The sequence below is a fragment of the Apodemus sylvaticus genome, chromosome 2 (genome assembly GCF_947179515.1).
Source record: "Apodemus sylvaticus chromosome 2, mApoSyl1.1, whole genome shotgun sequence".
Taxonomy (NCBI): Eukaryota; Metazoa; Chordata; class Mammalia; order Rodentia; family Muridae; genus Apodemus; species Apodemus sylvaticus.
Window position 1 is genome coordinate 156,451,787 of NC_067473.1, and position 22,328 is coordinate 156,474,114.

General features: G+C 37.1%; 1 protein-coding gene across 1 annotated transcript in view; it reads right to left on the minus strand.

Annotated features, from left to right (window-relative positions):
• The window catches only part of LOC127677638 (vomeronasal type-2 receptor 26-like), a 58,962-nt gene extending 37,680 nt beyond the window's left edge, over positions 1-21,282 (minus strand). Inside the window, exons 1-4 of the mRNA XM_052172677.1 lie at positions 21,068-21,282; positions 19,604-19,901; positions 9,850-10,659; positions 1,271-1,495 (exon numbers count right to left, since the gene is read on the minus strand). Of these exons, the coding sequence (XP_052028637.1) occupies positions 1,271-1,495; positions 9,850-10,659; positions 19,604-19,901; positions 21,068-21,282 (1,548 nt within the window). The remainder of the gene's footprint in view (positions 1-1,270; positions 1,496-9,849; positions 10,660-19,603; positions 19,902-21,067) is intronic.
• Between the last annotated feature and the right edge of the window lie 1,046 nt (positions 21,283-22,328).

A 22,328-nucleotide genomic window follows, 5' to 3' on the forward strand; every position in this document is an offset into this window, starting at 1 on the left:
GGTAGAGATGGGGAGCTTCTTCAGCATTAAGTCTCAAAGACTGTAAATGTTCTAGAACTAGAATAGACTGTAGGAGTCTAGAAGCATCCTTAAGTATGATTAGGATAGCAGATGGAGGCAGTAAGCCTCAGAGATGACAATTAACTTCATAAAAATCAAAGTTACATTTATAAGTTCTTATTTGGGGAGACTGCTTTCATCCACATGTGTTTATTTGTTTTCTGAAGGCAGTTACTTCCACTAAAGCCTTGGCCACTATGATCTGTCCAAATAGCTGTCCAAGATGTTTCCTTTTTCTTTTTTCTTTTTTCTTTCTAGGTAAGCCATGGATGTATCTGATCATTGCAAGAATGAAACCATCAGAAGAATTAATCCAAAATGAATCAGTAATTCTTACAGTGATTCATAGGCAGAAAGTTGTGGTATTCAGCATTAGAAAGGACAAAATAAGGGAACTCTCAGCCTGATGGCACTCAGCATTCCCTTAACCCTGTTCTCTGAGGAATTCCACAATGATTACTGTGCATAGTGCTTGTGGTACCGTGGTGTGTGTGGCTTGGTTCAGCAAGGCCACTCTGGGGATTCAACTCCATAATCCTGTGGCCATTAGTCATATGTGGCATGCCCCATTCCCTTGTGTTCTGGCTGGACTCCACCTCTGCAGTCACCTGGCTACAGCCAGGCTTTCCGTGTGTGCCTCAGTTACCTGGCAAATTCCAGGTTAACTCAGCATACTATAAGTGGATACTTCCTGCCCCTCCTGGTGGTCTTTTATAGTGCTCCCTTCTAACTCTGTCTCTGTCTCTCTGTCCTCTCTTTCTCTCTTATTTTCTATTTCACAAGGTCATGGAGATCCATCATCTTTCTATTTTCTCTTTCTCCTTTTCTACTTTTATTATTTTTAATAATAAAACATAAAACTATGAACTTTCTCTTTTATTAAACCTTCCTTGTAAAAGCACAGAGCAAGCCTCAGCATTTACAGTTGCCATGGGAAAGGATCAAAGCCAGCCTCTTCTCAGCCAGCTGAGCCCCCTCATAGCTAAGCAGCTTCACCCATAACAGGTACTCAGAGCTGTGTGAACAGCCAGGCCCACTATCCCTGTAACTCCTATCCTGGGGGCCTTCAGTGTGTTTGGTCCTGCTAGTTTTCCTATCCCCTCAGGATCTGAATAGCAGAGCTCTCCTATGAAAGACCTGCTGCGACCATCTCCTGCACACTCCCCTCTTTTTTATTTTTCCCACAAGTGCTGACTTTAAAGATACTCACCTGATTTTCCTGAACATCCAAATTTATAAGTTTGTCATTCAGGGAAAAATGCTGAACACTGTGAGATTCAAACACAAACTCGCCAACTTTCACTTGAGCTTTGGTACCACTCTGCAGAGACTGGTAGTTAACGATGTCAAGCTTGGTTGCTGAAATTTCCTGGTTCACAATGTCCTCCTCATTGATGCTTCTCCAAAGTTGGCCCTTTTGTAAGAATGGATGGAGCTAAAAGAGAAAATAACTGTCAGAAATTCCAGTATAACTCACTAGGATGCAAATAAACGTGGTTACTGTAACTGCCCTCTCTTTCACTCACTGTATGTTCCTGTTCCTTTTGTTTTTTGTTTCATTTATCACACATTTATCATAAGGCTAGTATATATAGGGCTATATGAAGACATTAGCATTGTTATATGCTTTTCACGAACTCTATCACCACTATTCAGACTTGATTTCTGAACTTTTCTCAGTAACCCAGTGATGACTTTGGAAGTCAGCTTTTAAATTTTGAAAATTATAATTTGAAAAACTATTAAAAAGAAAAACAATTTGAATGAGTTGCTTTAAACTTTTGTATAAGAGTTTTCAGAAAAAAAACACATTTTTTCACCACTCTACATAATTCAAGCAAGTTCAAATAAAATAACATTTTCAGATTTTAAAATATGGAATTTGTAAATAAGGAATGAAGCAAAAGAAGAACATCTGTGGTACAGAAATGTATAGGAACATGTGATGGAGTGCTGCAAAGGTGGATGGGAGTCAGAGAGAATAGTGTAGGGTAAGTTAACCAAACCCAAAGATTATGAAGAAGTCATATATAGCTACAACTTAAACTAGTTACAAAGAAAAGTGCAATTTAAAAAGAACTTAAAAAGATAAAATATCCTTGTGGCAGTTAAAAGCACCCAAAAGACACCAAGACAATGCAGGTTATGATAATTTCCTTTGGTTACATATAAGAATCAGATGGTAAGATCCTACTGCTAAAGACACCACAAACCTTTGCTGCAGGACACAGCAGTGAGGCTAGAATTAATGTGAAAATTTTCTCCCTGCTGTCTATTCTGCTTCTCTGTCTTTTTGGCACATTTCACCCTGGCAGAAACAAATCAAACAACCCTCAGATTTCCCTTCACACCAGTTAGAATGACTAAGATCAAAAACTCAGGAGAAAACAGTTGCTGGTGAGGATGTGGAGAAAGAGAGACACTCCTCCACTGCTGGTGGGTTGCAAGCTGGTACTACCACACTGGAAATCAGTCTGGCGGTTCCTCAGAAAACTGGGAATGATACTTCAGAAGGACCATGCTATACCACCTCTGGGCATATACCCAGAGGATTCTTCAGCCTATAATAAGAATACATGCTGCACTATGCTAATAGAAGTCTTATTTATAATAGCTGGAAGCTGGAAAGAACCAAGATGTCCCTCAACAGAGGAATGAATACAGAAAATGTGGTATATATACACAATGGAGTACTATTCAGCCATTAGAAACAATGAATTCATGAAATTCTTAGACAAATGGATGGAACTGGAGAACTTCATCCTAAGTGAGGTAACCCAGTCTCAAAAGAACACTCATGTTATGCACTCACTGATAAACAGATATTAACCTAGAAGCTGAGAATACCCAAGACACAATTCACATATCAAATGATGAACAAGAAAAAGAAAGGACTGGCCCCTGGTCCTGGAAAGGCTAAGTGCAGTAGTATAGGGGAATACCAGGACAGGGAAGGGGTGGCTTGAGGAACAGGGGGAGGGAATAGGGCCTATTGGTCTTTTGTGGAAGGGGGATCCAGGAAACGGAAAATCACTTGAAATGTAAATAAATATACCCAATTAAAAAAAAAAGAAAAAGAAAATTCTGACATGATACACATTATTAAAAAGATTAATAGTGAATTTAAGCTGAGTTCATTAAATGCTTGAATTTAAAACAGAAACAAATTAGAGTAAAACACTACCCTCAACCAGACAAACAAAAAGCTGTCCCGACTTGACTGTGTGCTAGTTGACATGAAATCCACAGGGAGAGTCAGTGTCCCTGACACAAAACATGCAGGAAATATGGGGCGCTGAGAAAGAACAAATATAAAAGAAATACAAACCAAGATAATGAGTATAGAACAAGGAGAAGATCCCAGTTCAAAGGTCCATATTTAACAGACTCAAAAAAGGAAAAATTACCTAATTCCTTAAAAAATGCCTATAAAGGTACAAGAAGTATATATAACACAAAATAGATTGGATCAGAAAATAAACTCACTTTGCTATACAACAATCAGAACACTGAACCTATAGAACATAGAAAGAAAAATAAATGCTTCAAGGAGAAAAGGCCGAGTAACATATACAGGTAGACGTATTCAACTTGCACAAATATCTCAGTGGAGACAATAAAGGCCAGAAAGGTCTAGGCAATTACAAAGTAGTCTCTAAGATACCACAGCAAAACTTTCAATCACCATTGATGGAGAAAACAAGATATTCTGTGATAAATACAAATTTAAACAATATCTGTCCACAAATTCATTTCTACAGATGGTGCTAAAATGAAAACTCCAACCCTAGCATGTAAAATATACCAATGAAAACATAAGAAATACATAACCTCACAGCAGAAAAACCAAAATAGGGAAGTATGCAGAAAAGCAAACACACATACACTCATACTCACACATTCCACCACTTCTGGCCAGATAAAAACAAAAAGCTTCATAGATATTTCTCAATATCAACGGACTCAATTCCTCAATAAAAAGACACAGGATAACAGAATGGATCTGAAAACAAGATCCAATCTTTCAAAGCATATATGAAATACATCTCAAAATCAAGATAGTTGTTACCTGTGAGTAAAGGGTTGGGGAAAAGGTTTCTAAGCAAATGCACCTAAAAGTCAAGGTAGAATAGATATTCTAACACCTGACAAAATAGACTTCAAATGAAAATTACTCAAAAGTGATGGGAAAGAACATTCATACTCATGAAATGACAAATTCACCAATATGACATCCCAATTCTCAACAACTATATCACAAACATCTAAACCCAAGTCTGTTAAAAGAACACCAAGAAACCTCAAATCGCAATGAATTCATGAAATTCTTAGGCAAATGGTTGGATCTGGAAAATATCATCCTAAGTGAGGTAAACCAATCACAAAAGAACACACATGGAATACAGTCACTGATAAGTGTATATTAGCTCAGAAACTCAGAATACCCAAGACACAATTCCCACATCCAATGACTCCCAAGAAGAAGGAAGGAGAGGTCCCAGATCCTGAAAATGTTCGTTCCAGAATTGTACGGGAGTATCAGTACAGAGAAGTAGGAGGGGGTTTATAGGAGAATGGGCAGAGGGAATAGGGCTTAAGGAACTTATGGGGATGGGGGAACTGGAAAGGGGGAAATCATTTGGAATGTAAACATAGAATACAGAAAATAAAAATTAAAATAATAAAAAATCTCAAATCACACATTGATCTCACATATGGATAGTGGGAGACTATAATATACCACTATCATTAATGCATGAGTCAGTGAGACTAAAGCTCAATAAATACTGGAGTTAAGAGATTTTATTAATAAATTGGTCCTTACACAGTAAGTCAGCTGAAGGAGATCAAAGGATCCAAACAAGAACATAAAAACTCGAAATGATACCCTTCACAATAGCCACAAACTATTTAAAGTATCTTGGTGTGAGTCTAACCAAAAAAGTGAAAGATCTGTATGACAAGAACTTCATGTCTCCTTTCATGAAGGAAATTGAAGAAGACCTCAGAAAATGGAAAAAATCTCCCATGGTCATGGATTGGCAGGATTAATATAGTTAAAATAGCCATCTTGCCAAAAGCAAAATGCAGATTCAATGAAATCCCCATCAAAATCCTAACTCAGTTCTTCATAGAGTTAGAAAGAGTAATTCTCAAACTCATCTGGAATAATAAAAAACCCAGGATAGCTAAAACTATTCTCAACAGTAAAAGAAATTCTGGGGGAATCAGTATCCTGGACTTCAAACAAGACTACAGAGCAATAGTGTTAAAAACTGCATGGTATTGGTACAGTGAAAGGCACGTGTCTCAATGGAATAGAATTGAAGACCCAGAAATGAACCCACCCACCTATGGTCACTTGATTTTCAACAAAGGAGCTGAAAATGTCCAGGGGAAAAAAGATAGCCTTTTTAATAAATGGCACTGTTTCAATTGGAGGTCGGCATGCCGAAGAATGCAAATTGATCCATCCTTATCTCCCTGTACTATGCTCAACTCCAAGTAGATCAAGGACCTACACATAAAGCCAGACACACTGAAACTAATAGAAAAGAAACTGTGGAAGACCCTTGAGGACATGGTCACAGGGGAAAATTTCCTCAACAGAACACCAATAGCTTGTGCCCTAAGATCATGAATTGACAAATGGGACTTCATAAAACTACACAGTTTCTGTAAGGCAAAGGACACTGTCAAAAGGATAAAACAGCAACCAGCAAATTGGGATAAGATCTTTACCAACACTACATCTGACAGAGGGCTGATATCCAAGATATACAAAGAACTCAAGAAGGTAGACTCCAGAGAACCAAATATCCCCCTTAAAATATGGGGTACAGAGCTAAACAAAGAATTTTCACCTAAGGAATATCGAGTGGCTAAGCACCTAAAGAAATGTTCAACATCCTTAATCATCAGGAAAATGCAAATCAAAACAACCCTGAGATTTCATGTCACACCTGTCAGGATGGCTAAGATTAAAAACTCAGGAGAAACAGGTGCTAGAGAGGATATGGAGAAAGAGGACCACTCCTCCACTACTGGTGGGATTGCAAGATGGTACAACCATTCTGGAAATCAGTTTGGCGGCTCTTCAGAAAACTGGGCATGACACCTCCTGAGGACCCTGCTATAACACTCCTAGGCATACCCTCAGAGGATTCCCCAGCATGCAATAAGGACACATGCTCCAATATGTTCATAGCAGCCTTATTTATAATAGCCAGAAGCAGGAAAGAACCCAGATGCCCCTCAATGGAGGAATGGATACAGAAAATATGGTATATTTATACAAGGGAATACTACTCAGCAATCAAAAATAATGAATTCATGAAAGACTTAGGCAAATGGTTGAACTGGAAAATACCATACTAAGTGAGGTAACTCATTCACAAAAGAACACACATGGAATGCAGTCACTGATAAGTGGATATTAGTCCAAAAGCTCTGAACACCCAAGACACAACTCACATATCAAATCATTCCCAAGAAGAAGGAAGGAGATGGCTTGGTCCTGGAAAGACTTGATGTAGCATTGTAGAGGATTGCCAAGACAGAGAAGGGAGAAGAGTTGATTGCTCAGCTGGTAGAGAGAAGATGGCTTTGAAACTTAGAGGGAGGGGAAACAAGGAAAGGGAGAATTATTTGGAAAGTAAACGAAGAAAATAAAAAAGAAAGAAAGAAAGAAAGAATTAAAGATAGAAAGAAAGGGAGAGAGAGAAAGAAAGAACAGAAAAGAAAAGAAAAGAAAAGAAAGAAAGAAAAGAAAAGAAAAAAAAACAATTCAGGACCAAAAAAAAAAAAAAAAAGAAAAAAAAAATTCAAGATATCATTATTACAGATAATGTGATAGTATACATAAGCATCCCCCTCAATTCTACCAGGAAACTTGTATGGCTGAGATCACTTTCAGCAGTGTGCCTGGATAAAAGATTAACTCAAAGAAATAATTAGTAGCCTTCCTACATACAAATGACAGAATGGGAAAAAAATCAGGGAAACAACACTCTTCACAATAACCATAAAATATAAAGTACTTTGGAGTAGTCAAACCAAGGAAGCAAAAGACTAGTATGAAAAAAGTTCAACTCTTTGAAGGAAATCGAGGAATATATCAGAAGACGGAAATATATCACATGCTCATGGATCAGTAGAATAACATAATAAACAGTAAAATAAATTCCAGAAGTAACACCATCCCTAATTTTAAAGTGTACCACAGTGCTATAGTAATGAATACCACATAGTAGTCTCTAAAAAACAGACATGGTGAGCAATGGAATCGAATTTTAAACCCTGACATAAATCCATACATGAATGGACACCTTATTTTTTATAAAGAATCCATAAACACACAATAGAAAAAGGATAGCATATTCAAAAGTGGTGCTGATCTAACTGGCTATCTAAGCGTTGAAGAATACTACTAGATCCTTATTAGCCCTGCTCAAAAATTAAGGCTAGATGATAATCACAACATTAAAACACACTTGATGGAACACTGAAATTTATGGAAGATAAATAAGGATTAGTATTGAAAATATTTATAAATTCTTATAATATGAATGGTAATTGTGTTCCTGAAAAAACTCTTTAAATGAGAAAATTTACATGCACATAGCTGCTGGAAACCAATCCTAGATGGAAGAAAAAGTAGTGAACATAATAATTCTGGATTATCAGAAGGAGGTATATTAGCCAAATGGAGATTAGGAAGTGGCCCAACCATTGAGATGTTTTAAGCTTATTAAATTATAAAAGCTTAGTGTGGTCTTTCATTTGAGAACCCAGAGCTTTAGGGAAGGGAGTGTGGAATGTGCTGTGAAAAATTACTAAATTATTTAATTCTACACATCCTAGCACAGGAGAAACTTTCTAAATCGAACACAGATAAGACCTCATGACAGCAAAAAGCTTCTGAGAGGCAAAGGGCATCATCAATATGACAAAATGGCAGTCAACAGAATGAAAAAGCATTTTTTTTTTTACCAACTCTAAATCTGACAGAGATATAATACACAAAATATATAAAGAATTGAAAACCCAAGGTATCAATAAAGCACCAACCTAATTTTTAAGATTAGGTATGGAGTTAAACAGAATTCTCAATAGAGAAATCTTAATGGGGTAAGAAACATATAAAATAATATTAAACATCTTTATTCATTAGAGAAATGCAAATCAAAACTACTTTGAGCTTCTCTTGTACACATGTCAATATGGCTAAAATCAATGACAAAAGTTAAAGCTCATGATGGCAAAAATATGGAGAAAGGGGAACACAATTACATTGATGCAGTGAGTCCACATTTGTACAGCATCTATAAAGAGAATTTTGACAGATCCTCAGAAAATTTGGAATATATCTACCTCATGTCCCATCTATACTGCTCTTGAGCATATACAAAAATGATACTACATCTTACCACAAGGACACTTGCTCAATTAGTTCTTAGTGTCTTGTTTAAAATATCAGGAAACTAGAAGCAAAGTAGATGTTTCTCAATGGAAGAATGGATAAAGAGAATGTGGTATATTTACGTAATGGAATACTACCTTGAAGAGGGTAAGAAACAAGTTGGGTTCTTGGGTCTGGGGGTAGACTGGTCAAATGAATATCCCTGGGAATGCAAAAGATTTGTTGGGTAGATGAGAGGGTATATGGAGATGGGAACAAGAAGGAAAAATTTGGGAAGGGCGGTACACAGGGAGAAGGTATGGACAGAGAAATACAGAGAGAGATGAAATACTGGGGCATTTACAGTCAATGTCAAACCTAGTGAAATGGAACTTGCTGAAACCTATGAGGATCACCTAAGTGAGAACTTAGTAATGGAGGATATGGAACCTGAACTGGCCATCTTCTCCAACCAGGAAGTGTTTCCAGTGATGCATGTGGGACACCAAACCATTCAACAAACCTTAAACTCACAATCTGTCCTGAGAAGATGTACTGTGGCAATAGTGGCTCAGAATGTGTGGCAATGGCCAACCAATGACTGGTTTAACTTGAGGCTTAGGACTTGAGAGGCATCCCATGAAAGGAACTGCCTAGATTCTCAGTAATCTGAGGCTCTGTGGCTCAGAGACCTAAGGTAGAACCAAGTACAATAGACCACAACAGCAACAAGTCAAAGAACAAAGTTCTCTCGATATTCTGCTATAGTCAAAGAGCAGTGCCTATTCCAGTTTCCATCAGAAAGACTTCATCTTACAACCAAGTAGTGCCTGTACAGCCCAGACTGGCTCCAAACTCATGATCCTTCTGGTTCAGCCTCCTGTAGGCTGGAGAACAGTCATGGATGATATTGTCTAGTCTCATAAAAGCTATGTCTTTTTCTAGGGTCTGTTTATCAAAACAAAACAAACTTTAGGCATCAAATGTTCCTAAAATCCATAAAATATGCCACAATTATACTTGTACAAATCTCCTCTGTTGTGTATTATCATTAATTCACAGAATATTAAAAACAGTAATAAAGGATATTGTTTGAATTTGCTTAAACTAGGAATATCACTTTCTCAATAGCATGCACATATTGTTTTCTGATAGAAATGTTAGCTCAACTTTAAATCCTATGACATGTTTTTTCAAACTACTTCTTTATGCTACTTTATGCTACTGAATAAACATGAATACTTTGAGAAGGAGATAGTAGCATAAAGAAGCATGCTAGCATAAGCAATGATTTTTCTAACACTAACTATGTCAGATCATGTATCAAAATGCAGAAATTAAAAGCCAGGGCCTAATACTCTAGGAAAGCATAAACATAGCTATTTTACCTTCCATGGGAGAGGAGCCTGGAGTCCACCTTGATCCAATGAGTCTCCATTTGCACTGAGTGACAGCTCCTCATGGAGTGCCTGGGCAATGGCATGCACAGCTTCATGGATTTTGTAGCTCAAGGGTGAGGTATCCATATCCCAAACATTCAGAGATCGTGTGCTCAGGCTGCTATTTTGCTCACATTGACTTAGTTTCCTGACTCCATGCTCATATAAATGTGGACATTCAAATAAACTTGACCACACATGCTGGATGAAGATATCATGAGGGTATTTTCTAGGATGAACACTTCTTTGAAAATCCTTGAATCCCCGAATTTCATCCTTGTGAACAGAAAATGATAAAGCTCCACCAAAGTATGTATAAATTAGATTTTCTTTAAAGGGTAATATGGTAGTATACCAATCAGAAGTTGTGATCCAGATATTACCAAAAATAGCACCAGAAATGATGAGAGACACAAGCGTCAGAAAATCATGAGTGTCACCAAATGCAAGAACAACACGTGTCAATATGAGATGTACTATTAATTTGTACCAGCCTATTTCACCAAAAGAAGGAAATACTGAACCCTTTTCTGCAAATGCAACACAAATTCCATGGTTGATCATCTCCTCTGTGATTTCCTTAATGAAGTGTTCCCCCCTCATATCATCAGGAACCACCAAACCAACCCAGACCCAAGTGAAGTATAACAGCAGTTGAATAATTCCCTGGTACAGAGCTGCAGTGTGCACAGGAAACTGGTAAGGAGACTGGAGTGGAACTCTGGTACCAAGACTAGCATCAAAAGGAGCATAGCTGATCTGAACAAAAAGAAAGTTACCTCATGAGTCAGGAGAATTAGATTTATTCTCAAATGATTTTGTTTACCTTTTCTGCTTATGCACCCTAGGAGAAATTGAACAGTTAAATAACTTTACTAAGTAATAACAATTTGTTACCTATGTCAGTTACTCTTCACTGAATATACAAAACGTAATTTTTCTTTGTCCTTTTATAGAACATATGAAAAAAGGCCACAGAGTGTCCAATTCCTGATCTCAACTCAAGTAATATCAGTCAAACACAACCATTCGCAAATCTGTCACTTCAAAACTTTCATCTTCATGATAATAGAAGTGGAGAAACATTAACACTAAAGGCCTGTTTACTTGATGTCACAAATCCAAAAAAAAATTTCAATAAACAAAAACAAACAAACAAACAAACAAACAAACAGAATCTATGGAGCATTGTAAGATCCATTATAGAAGTTTCTAAGTCTTTTGTCTCTTTTAATCCATAGTCGCCTCTCTTAAAATAAGCTTGCTTAGGTTAGGAGGATGACTTTCTACCTCAGTGATTGTTATAAAGTTTCTTCTAAAAGGACCCAATCATTGGTTGCTATCCTTCTTACCAGAAAATGTCATTTGAGTTGTCTACACTGTCATTCCTATGGACTATCACCTTAGGGATAGGGAACAGGCTAGAACATTAATTACCTGATCTGCTATATGAAATTACTCACTTGCCTTAATCTAATAATGGCAAAAAAACCCAGTCCTTTCCTAAATAAGTGCTCTTTTATGAGTTCCAGGATTCTTTCTTTAGTCTGGGAATATATTTCCCAGGATTGGCCAATTCTATCAGTCTAACTTATTGAATCTTCTATCTCTCTCTCCACTGGTATCATTGTAGAGAGATATCCTGGTATCTATGGCTCAGACTGGAACTTGGTCTCCTTTCCACACAAATTCCCTAAAACATAATCTCCTAAAATCAGATGCCGACTAGGTCATGCCCTAAAATCACAGTTCATGACCTCGTTCTACGAACTGATTTATCCCCAGGCATCTGAGTTTAGATGTTTAGTAAACATTTCACTTATTGGATCCATCATGATAAATGAATACAGGCATTCAATATATATGTTAATTAACTGGGAGAAAGGGATGGGGAGAAGAAAAAGTAATACAAACAAGAAATCACAAAATGAAAAAAACATGAATACTTTGAGGAAGGAAACTGTAGCATAAAGATATATCCAATATTAAGTAAATCAACAAAAGTAAGAAATTTAAATAGATTATACATGACAATACAATTTTTATATTAATAAATTCAGATAAAGTGTTCATGATTCCTATGAAATTAATTAATTTAACATAATTTGAACTATGTTAAATTTTATTTTTTTACCTCTTTTTTTATTCGATATACTTTTTTTTTTTCATTTCAAAAGATTTCCCTTTTTCTGGTCCCCCACTCCATGAAAGTCACATAAGCCCTGTTCCCTCCCCCTGCTTTCCCATCCACCCCTTCCCAATTCCCTGTTCTTGTTTTGTCCTATACTACTACAATGTGTCTTTCCAGAACCAGGGTCCACTCCTCTGTTATTCTTGTACCTCATTTGATGTGTGGATTATATTTTGGGTATTCCAATTTTCTAGGGTAATATCCACTTATTAGTGAGTGCATACCATGATTGTTCTTTTGAGACTGGGTTACCTCACTTAGTATGATGTTCTCCACCTCCATCCATTTGTCTAAGAATTTCATGAATTCATTGTTTCTAATGGCTGAATAGTACTCCATTGTGTATATATACCATACTTTTTGCATCTATTCTTCCATTGAGGGATACCTGGGTTCTTTCCAGTTTCTGGCTATCATAAATAGGGCTTCTATGAACATAGTAGAGCATGTATCCTTATTACATGCTGGGGAATCCTCTGGGTATTTACCTAGGAGTGCTATAGCAGGATCCTCTGGAAGTGACGCGTCCAGTTTTCTGAGGAACAGCCAGACTGACTTCAAGAGTGGTTGTACCAATTTGCAACACCACCAGCAGTCGAAGAGTGTTCCCCCTTCTCTGAATCCTGGCCAACACCTGATGTCCCCTGAATTTTTAATCATAGCCATTCTGATTGGTGTAAGGTGAAATCTCAGGGTTGTTTTGTTTTGCATTTCCCTAATGACTAATGAATTTGAGCATTTTTTAAGATACTTCTCAAACATCCAAAGTTCTTCACGTGAAAATTCTTTGTTTAGCTCTGTACCCCATTTTTAGTATGGTTATTTGGTTTTCTGGGGTCTAACTTCTTGAGTTCTTTGTATATATTGGATATTAGCCCTCTATCCGATGTAGGGTTGGTGAAGATCTTTTCCCAATTTGTTGGTTGCCAATTTGTCCTTTTGATGGTGTCCTTTGCCTTACATAAACTTTGTAATTTTATGAGGTCCCATTTGTCAATTCTTGATCTTAGAGCATACACTATTGGTGTTCTGTTCAGGAACTTTCCCCCCATACCGATGTTCTCAAGGGTCTTACCCAGTATCTTTTCTATTAGCTTCATAGTGTCTGGCTTTATGTTGAGGTCCTTGATCCATTTGGAGTTGATCTTAGTACAAGGAGATAAGGATGAATCAATTTGCATTCTTCTGCATGCTGACCTGCAGTTGAACCAGCACCATTTGTTGAAAAGGCTATCTTTTTTCCATTGGATGTTTTCAGCCCCTTTGTCGAGATTCAAGTGTGCCATAGGTGTGTGGGTTCATTTCTGGATATTCAATCCTGTTCCATTCATCTGCCAGCCTGTCACTGTACAAATACTATGTAATTTTTAACACTATTGCTTTGTAGTATTACATGAGGTCAGGGATAATGATTCCCCCAGAATTTCTTTTGTTGTTGAGAATAGTTTTAGCTATTCTGGGTTTCTTGTCATTCCAGAAGAATTTGAGAATTGCTCTTTCTAACTCTATGAAGAACTGAGTTGAGATTTTGAAGGGTATAGCAATGAATCTGTATATTGCTTTTGGCAAAATGGACATTTTAACTATATTGATCCTGCCGATCCATGAGCATCGGAGATTTTTCCATTTCTTTAGGTCTTCTTCCATTTCCTTTTCCAAAGTCTTGAAGTTCTTCTCTTATAGATCTTTGACATGTTTGGTAAGAGTCACCCCAAGGTACTTTATACTATTTGTGGCTATTGTGAAGGGTGTCATTTCCCTAATTTCTTTCTCAGCCTGCTTATCCTTTGAGTATAGGGAGGCTACTGATTTGCTTGAGTTGATTTTATAACCTGCCACATTGCTGAATCTGTTTATCAGCTGTAGGAATTTTCTAGTGGAGTTTTTTTGGTCACTTAGGTTGACTATTATATCAACAACAAATAATGATAGTTTGACTTCTTCCTTTCCAATTTCTATCCCTTTGCCCTCCTATGTTGTCTAATTGCCCGAGCTAGTACCTCAAGTACAATATTGAAAAGATAAAAATAAAGGGGGCAGCCCTATCTAGTCCCTGATTTTAGTGAGATTGTTCAAGTGTCTCTCCATTTAGTTTGATGATGGCTACAGGTTTGCTGTATATTGCTTTGACTATGTTTAGGTATGGGCCTTGCATTCATGTTCTTTCCAAGACTTTAAGCATTAAAGAATGCTGATTTTTTATTGAATGCTTTTTCAGCATCCAATGAAATAACCATGTGGATTTTTTTCTTTGAGTTTGTTTATGTAGTGGATTGCATTGATGGATTTCTGTATATTGAACCATCCCTGAATCCCTGGGATAAAGTCAACTTGATCATGGTGAATCATCATTTTTATGTGTTCTTGTTTTCAGTTGGCAAGAATTTTCTTGAGTATTTTTGCATCGATGTTCAAAAGGGAAATTTTGTAATTTATTTTATGGAGGGAAGGTTTAGTTCACTGTTTTGGTGTCTAGGGGCTAACCTCAACATCTAATTATAACTATAGTATCCAGTAGGCCAAATCAGAGCTTAGTAGAATAAAGAACTATGTATAAAGTTATACACGCATGAAGAGCTTATGAAAAATCCATTATATTGTATGTATTGTATGATTACATATATATATATATACATATATATATATATGTATATGTATATGTATATATATATATAATATCATACTCATGATGCTGAAAGGTGGCTTCCTGGGTTTGAAGTGCTTGTTCTACAAGCAGAAGGGCCTGCAGTAGAATTTTCAGCATCCCCATAAAAAGTCACAGATGGCTGTGTGTGCTTATATCCTAAAATGACAGGGTAGAGACAGGTAAATCCCTAGAGCTTTCTGACTAATCAGCTCAAAATCAAGCTTCTGATTCAGTACTCTGATTTAAAACAACAGTGGATAAAATGATGAAGGAAGAATGTCAGGTGTCCTGACATGCCTACCTACATAGTCCTGACATACATCACATGTTCCACACATACCACACAAAAACACATACACTCATGCACACTCACATGAGCATGCACACACACACACACACACACACACACACACACACACACACACGGTCAAACACAAGCACACACTAATGCACACATACAAAAACACACTGAAAAGGAGAGACAGGGACAAAGACTGAGATAGAGAGAGAAAGGGGGAGAGGGAGACTCAGGGAGACACAACAAACAACTATGGAACCTCCTTGAGGCCATGATTCCTCAGTATTAGAAATTAAAAAGAGGAAGAAAATGGTATGAGTTACATATGTTGTATAGAGTAAACAATATTCACAATAAATCATAAACAAGGCTCACATAAGCAGATACACACAATAAAAGAATCAATTCTGAATCTAAATAGAACTTAGCCGACAGGCATTTGATGGAGAAATTCTAAAATGTGGAGAAAAAAATGAAAGTAAAAACAGATAGCTAATTAAACCTGCTAAAAATTAGTATACAAATAAATTTAAAGAAAACCCACCACAGACCAACCTTTGTAAATTTTCTTCAACTCAAGAATGTGCTCTGAAACTGTGAAAATTAATCAAAAGAGAAAGATGTAAGACTCGACATACAGAGGACTTAACACAGAGAACTAGTTGAGAACAGACATACAGCACTTAGGCTGCAGAAGACAAGAAATTGAAAGAAAGGATTATCTGTCACAGGTAAAGTTGGAATGATTTGCATATACTTGCTATTAATTACAATACACTAGGGATATTGTACTTATTTTACACAGAAAAACTCTAAGAAAAATGCCAACCTGATAAAAGAAAAGAAGCATGAATAGAATATGGTCTACAATACAGCACTGCCAGCTCCACAGTTCATACTTAAGAAGCATGTGGGGGGATTACTAAAAGAAATGATAAAAATGTCTCAGCACATTGTGAGTATATTGAAGTTTGTTAGGTTATGTGCATAAGTTTCAGTAGCCTCAGGCAGCCAGCTAGCCATAGGTGAAAGAGAAAATTTTGAATCTCAAAAAGGAGGATATAATGAATTTTACAAGAAGATGGATAGAACTGGAAAACATCACCCTGGTTGTGGTAACCCAGACCCAAGAGGACAGACTCAAAATGTATATACTCAGTGATAAGTAGATATTAACCAAAAGTGCAGAATTACTTTGAATTAGAATCAGCCAAAGAGACAGGGGCCCCAAGGAGAAGGATGGCATCACTGAAATACCCTCAAAATTTTTGACTAAGAATTGGTCTTGTCTAAAACAAAGACAGGGACAAAAATGCAGCAGAGAGTGAAGGAAAGGCCATTCAGTGATTGGATAACTTGGGATCCATCCCATCGTTGGCCACCAAACCATAACACTATTAGCGATGTTTTCTTGTACTTGCAGATTTGAATATAGCATGGCTGTCCACTGAGAGGCTCTATCAGTAACTAACTGAGACAGACTCAGATACTTACAGCCACCCATTGGACTGAGGTTGGGTAACCCTATTGAGGAGATAGGGATAAGACTAAAAGAGCTGAAGGGGATGGTAATCCTATAGAAACAATATAAATTAACACAGATCTCTGGGACCTCCCAGAGACTAGTCTGCCAACCCAAGAGCACACATGGGTTGGTCTGAGGACCCACATCTAACATGTAGCAGAAAACTGCTTACTCTGGCTTCAGTGGGTCAGGATGTGCCTAGTCCTATAGAGACTGGATGCTGGAGGGAAGGGAGATGAAGAGCCACATATTGTGGGTGGTAGGAATCGAGAAGCACAATCTAAGAGGCCAAAGGTGGGGGAATGGGGTTAAAAACTCTGGGAGGGATACAAGTACAGTCATAAACACATCTCTTATAAATAATTGCATACATTAGAAATGTCATAATAAGCATATGTCCAAAATAACATATTTAAAAGAAAAAATAAAATTTATGAAGACACAGCTATATTGCTATTAGGAAGGACATTCTCCATTATGTTAATAGCAGCCATATATATAATAGCCATAAGCAGGAAAGTACCCTAATCGCCAGGAGTCATTCTCACATAGATCTCAAAATCTCCTCCTTTCATCTTACATACTCAAGCTTGCTTTTAGAAAGAAAAATAGTAGGTTTCATGTTAGCCATACAGAGCTCACCTGAATGGGATAGAACAGAGTTTACCTGTGTTTAGGTTACCACAGCAACTCCTTTCCACTTTACCTCCTCTTGATCATTTTCCTGAACCAATTTCCTGCAGTAATAGTCACCTTTTTTTATGGGATTTTGAGAGACAATCATGAGAAACTGTTCCAGAGAAACAATGCTTGCCCCCCCTGAAATTGGTCCCCACAACTATGTCTTACCCCTTTACCCCTCCCTATACCTTGCTTGCTTCCTTTTATATTGCCATGTGCAAAGCAAAAAATTTGCCAGCTTGATCCGAATACTGTCTTGCTGTCCATCTCTTGCATCTCTTGTCTCCCATTCTCTGTTATGCAGTGCAGGGACTCCGTTGACTGTCCTGAGGGTTGGTACAACTAATGTCTTTCAATGAAAGAATGGATACAGAAACTATGGGACATTTACAAAATGGACTAGTCCTCAGCTCTTAATAATGATAACTTCACAAACATTTGTAGGCAAATGGATGAAACTAGAAAATACCATCCTGTGGGAAGTAACCGAGACCCAAAAGGACATACATGGTGTACACTCACTGATACGTAGATATTAGCCCCAAAACTGAGAATATTTTGTGGTAGGGATCAGGCATGTGGGAGGAACTACCAGAAAGTCCCAATTGCCAGGGATGCAAAAGGCTCCTAAGACTCATTGGGATGACATTAGCCGCAATACGCAACAGAATGGTGATTGATCCGGAGGAGACCACCTCCAGAAGTTAGGTATGGCTAAAAGTTGAGGGATGGGACCTGGGGACCAATCACCTATCTCAAAATATTTAACACAGAATTGTTTCTGCCTAAATGAAACTTGGGGCAGAAAAGCAAAAATGGAGCAGAGACTGAAGCAAAGTCCATCCAGAGAATGCCTCACCTTGGAATCCATCACATCTGCAGACAACAAAACCCGACACTATGGCTGATGGCAAATACTGCAGAGACGAGCTAGTATAGCTGTCCTCTGATAGGTTCTGCCAGCACCAAGAGAAGACAGATGCAGAACCTCACTGCTAACCATTGGATTGAACCTGGGGACCCCAGTGGAAGAGTTAGGGGAAGGACTGAAGACAATGAAAGAAATTGCTACCCCATATGAAGAACAATACCAACTAACTGGACCCTGGAGAGTTCCCATGGACTAAACTACCAGCCAAATGGTATACATGGGTGGTTCTATAACTCATACTACATATGTATCAGAGGACTGCCTTATCTTTCACCAAAGCGAGGGGAGGCACTTGATCCCGTGGAGGCTTGTTGTCCAAGTAAAAGGAGGATGCTAGAGGAGAGAGGTCAGAGTGGGTGGGTGGTTGCAGAATTACCCTCTTAGAGTCAAACGGGAAGAGGGATAGGATTGAGGGTTTGGGGAGATGAAACTGGGAAGGGAGAAAACAGGTGAAATGTAAATAAATAAAATGACAAATATTTAAAAAATAACTCATAAAATCTTATAAAAATAAAAATCTAGTCAAGCATGATGGAGCATGATTTTAATCCCAGCCCTGGGCAAGCAAAGGCATGAGGATCTCCCTAATGCTACATTGGGCTACAAAGGAAGTTCAAGACTGGGAAAATTTGCATAGTGAGAATGTCTCAAAAATAAATGTATAGGTGAAAATTAATAATAAAAATGAAATGGTATGGCAGCCTAATTCATTTTTCTAAGATTTATGTTACTTCACTAAGGTTAGTAGGATATATTGAATACTGGATCACTGTTATTTGCCAATTAATGTGTTTCTAAGTAAACTTTTTCATGTTTATGACTAATTAAGATGTAATTGACTTATAAATATTACCTCTCTAACACTGTTCATAAGAAATCATTACTGATAAACAAAAAGATTTTTAAACAAAGACAAAAGTAAAAACTTTCCTATCAACAGGTGAAAATTAACAACAATATAAATGTTTAGCCAGAGTAAGTCTGACCCATGGCTCTTATTATAAATGAATCTTATGTGGCAATATGAGCTGATACCACAGTAAAATAATCAGGAATATGTTCATAGTAGTTACTGTGTACATATGTGCATAGAATTATTATAGCTCATGCTTTGTGATGCTCTAAAACTACATACAAAATAAAGACAGTATTAAAAATGGTTAATAGCAAAAGAAATTTTCTTGTAGTGCTAAGAATACAGGTTGTTAACACCTTGACTTATACTTTTTTTAATTTTAAAGGCTTTAAATTAAATTTATTTTACAAACATCATTTCATGTTAAGAATAAACTATTCTTCAGAGTTAAAATGATAACAAAATAGTGAATAATTAAGCAGTCCCATACCTCATCAATAATCAATAACTGGATTAATTAACATTTATTACTATCTTATTATCTTTAATGTAAGAAGCAGCTTGCTTTGTGTACCTGTGGTATGTTGTAGAGACTTAGAACTCGGGAGATCTGAGTTGATATTCCTGTTGAAATGCCTCCTATGACTGCAACCAGCTTATCAGTCTTCCCAGGCCTGCAGCTGTAGTTAGGAAGTGGGGGGCTTTCTCCTGAGAGCAAAGCCATAGAACTTTCCATGGCCTTTGTTTCAAAAAAGTCAACATTGAAGAGATAGAATCCCAGGGACATATTGAATAGAATATTTGGGTTCTTATTGATTTCTTCTATTGCAAAGACTGTTGCCAAAATGTGCTGATAATTTTTGGTGAGATTCCTGGGAGGAAAAATTGGAAAGAACATGTTTTTGTGTTCTTTTTATATTAACTAATTAATTATATTAATTCTTTAATTATTTTGTGTTTTTATATTAATGTATATAATATAATTATTTATATTATTTTATATATTTTAATATCATAATTAAAATGCAATTACATTCTTTACCTCCCTCTCTTTTCTCTATGTAGCTCCTCCCATTCTATCACTCAAATTGTCCATTTTTATTCACAACAACCAAATTCATATAAAAAATACATGATATTCCAAGAAACAGGCTGTCTATTCAATAGTGAAAATATGGAGAAAATTGTGCTAAAAAATAAGATTCATAGTACAACCTGTTATTAAATCCATTATTTTTGTTTTTGAATTTTTTGAGGCATTGTCTTGCTTATTCAATCAAGATTTAACTTAAACTCCTTATGTAATCTAAGTTAAACTCAGGCTCACAATGATCCACCTGCCTCTGCTTCTCAAGCTTTGGGATTAAAGTTTTGTACCACCATATACTATCAAATATACATTTTTCAATATTTTCTGTATGATATGTGTCTGAGAAATAAAATGGAAGAGTAAAGCATGTGGGAAATAGGAAACATGAAATCTTAGTTTTTCATGCAGTCTTCAAAGAATAAGATAAACCTCAGGAAAATACAAAGTGCTTGATCACCAATAGCAACTGAAAAAAAATATTGTCAGGTGTACATTTAAACAGGAAAACTAAAATCTTCTCAATACAATATATTAAATAACTAAACAGAAAAATAGATTTTGACAGCAAAATGCTTTTTAAAATTTCTTACATATTTAAGAGAATTCAGCATGTGTAGGGGAGAGGCACACAGAATCATGGCTGAGTAGCTATTGGCATTTGGTGGCTATCATGGAAGGGACAGCCAGTTTCATGATGAGGTTTGCACTAGTAGCTTGCCTAGACTCTAGATAATGCCCTATTCTACTGCAGTGTTGACATGCCTAAATGGACTCAGTCCATTAAAATTTGAGAGAAACAGAGAGAGAAAGACAGACAGACAGAGATACACCATTAAGTTGAAGGCAAGAGACATTGGAAGGGAACCAGTAGAGTAGGGTGAGATCAACATATGTTGTTTACATGTATGCAATCTTGAATTTTTTTAAAGCGAGAAGCCAAACACTTACATAATAACAGCTTCTGGTATATTTATTATGTCATTAAAGCCAAATTTAATTCTACTGTCTCTAGCAGTCACTCTGAGGGAAAAGATTCCACCAATAACACAATGCCCATCTTGATAGTAGCCAGGAGAAGCAGGTATACTTAAGGAGAAACAAGAAATTTGTTCCTGGAATACAATGACAACAATCAGGAGAGAGAAAGCATTGAGTAATTCCATAATAACATTGATGAATAATTGATAAAACCCAGATATCTGTTCAGTTGAAAATTTTGGACTAATCATCCGCTAGAGTACATCAACAAACTGGTAAAAGATGTCTGCTTGAACCCTGTGGATCAAGGTTATAAAGCATTGTTTTGTCCTGGTTCAGGCCCAGCAGTATCTAAACACTCCCTCAGTTCCCTGGAGTCCAATCTGCTTTATACCTTCTTAGCCCTTCACAGAGTCACTGTGAGTCTCCAAGGACTCATGAATCTCTCACTTGGCACCTGGGATTCCTGACTCTCAGCAGGAAAATACACAATTAAGAAAAAGTGTGAAATTCACTAAAACACCTGTGGGGTGTGTTCACTCACTGAGCTGAGACTTGTCCAGTTCTCAAGGTAAAGAGAGACTAACGGGTGGAAACAAAATTAAGTCATGAAGAGTCATCTGAAGGAGGCATCACAGGGCTCAGTGTTTGTTAGGCAACCACTAGACTCTTAATTATTTAACATCAGTATCATTTTAGAGAATTTCTGTAAGGAAAACAAATAGTGTTACATTAGAAACATTATTTCTGATCACTATATTGGGTCAAATATCAACTTGTACTTTTTATTGGATATTTTATGTATTTACATTTCAAATGTTATGCCCTTTCCTAGACTCCTCTGCAGATCTTTCCTGTCACATTCCCTTACCCCACAATTCTATTATAAATGTGCTTACCTATCCATTCCCACCTCACTGACCTCTCATTCTCCTACCCTGGGGAATCAAGCCTTCATTGGACCAAGGGCCTTTTCTCCCATTGGTGCCAGACAATGTTATCACCTGCTATATATGCCGCTGGAACAATGGGCCCCTCCATGTGTACTCTTTGCTGGATGGTGAGAGTTTTGGGGAATATGCTTGGATTTTATTATTGTTCTTCCTAAGCAGTTGCAAACCCCTTGTGCTCCATAAGTCCTTCCTCTAACTCCTCCATTAGAGACCCCGTGATCAGTTCAATGGATGGCTGTGAGTATCCACCTCTTTACATGTCAGGCTCTGGCAAGGAA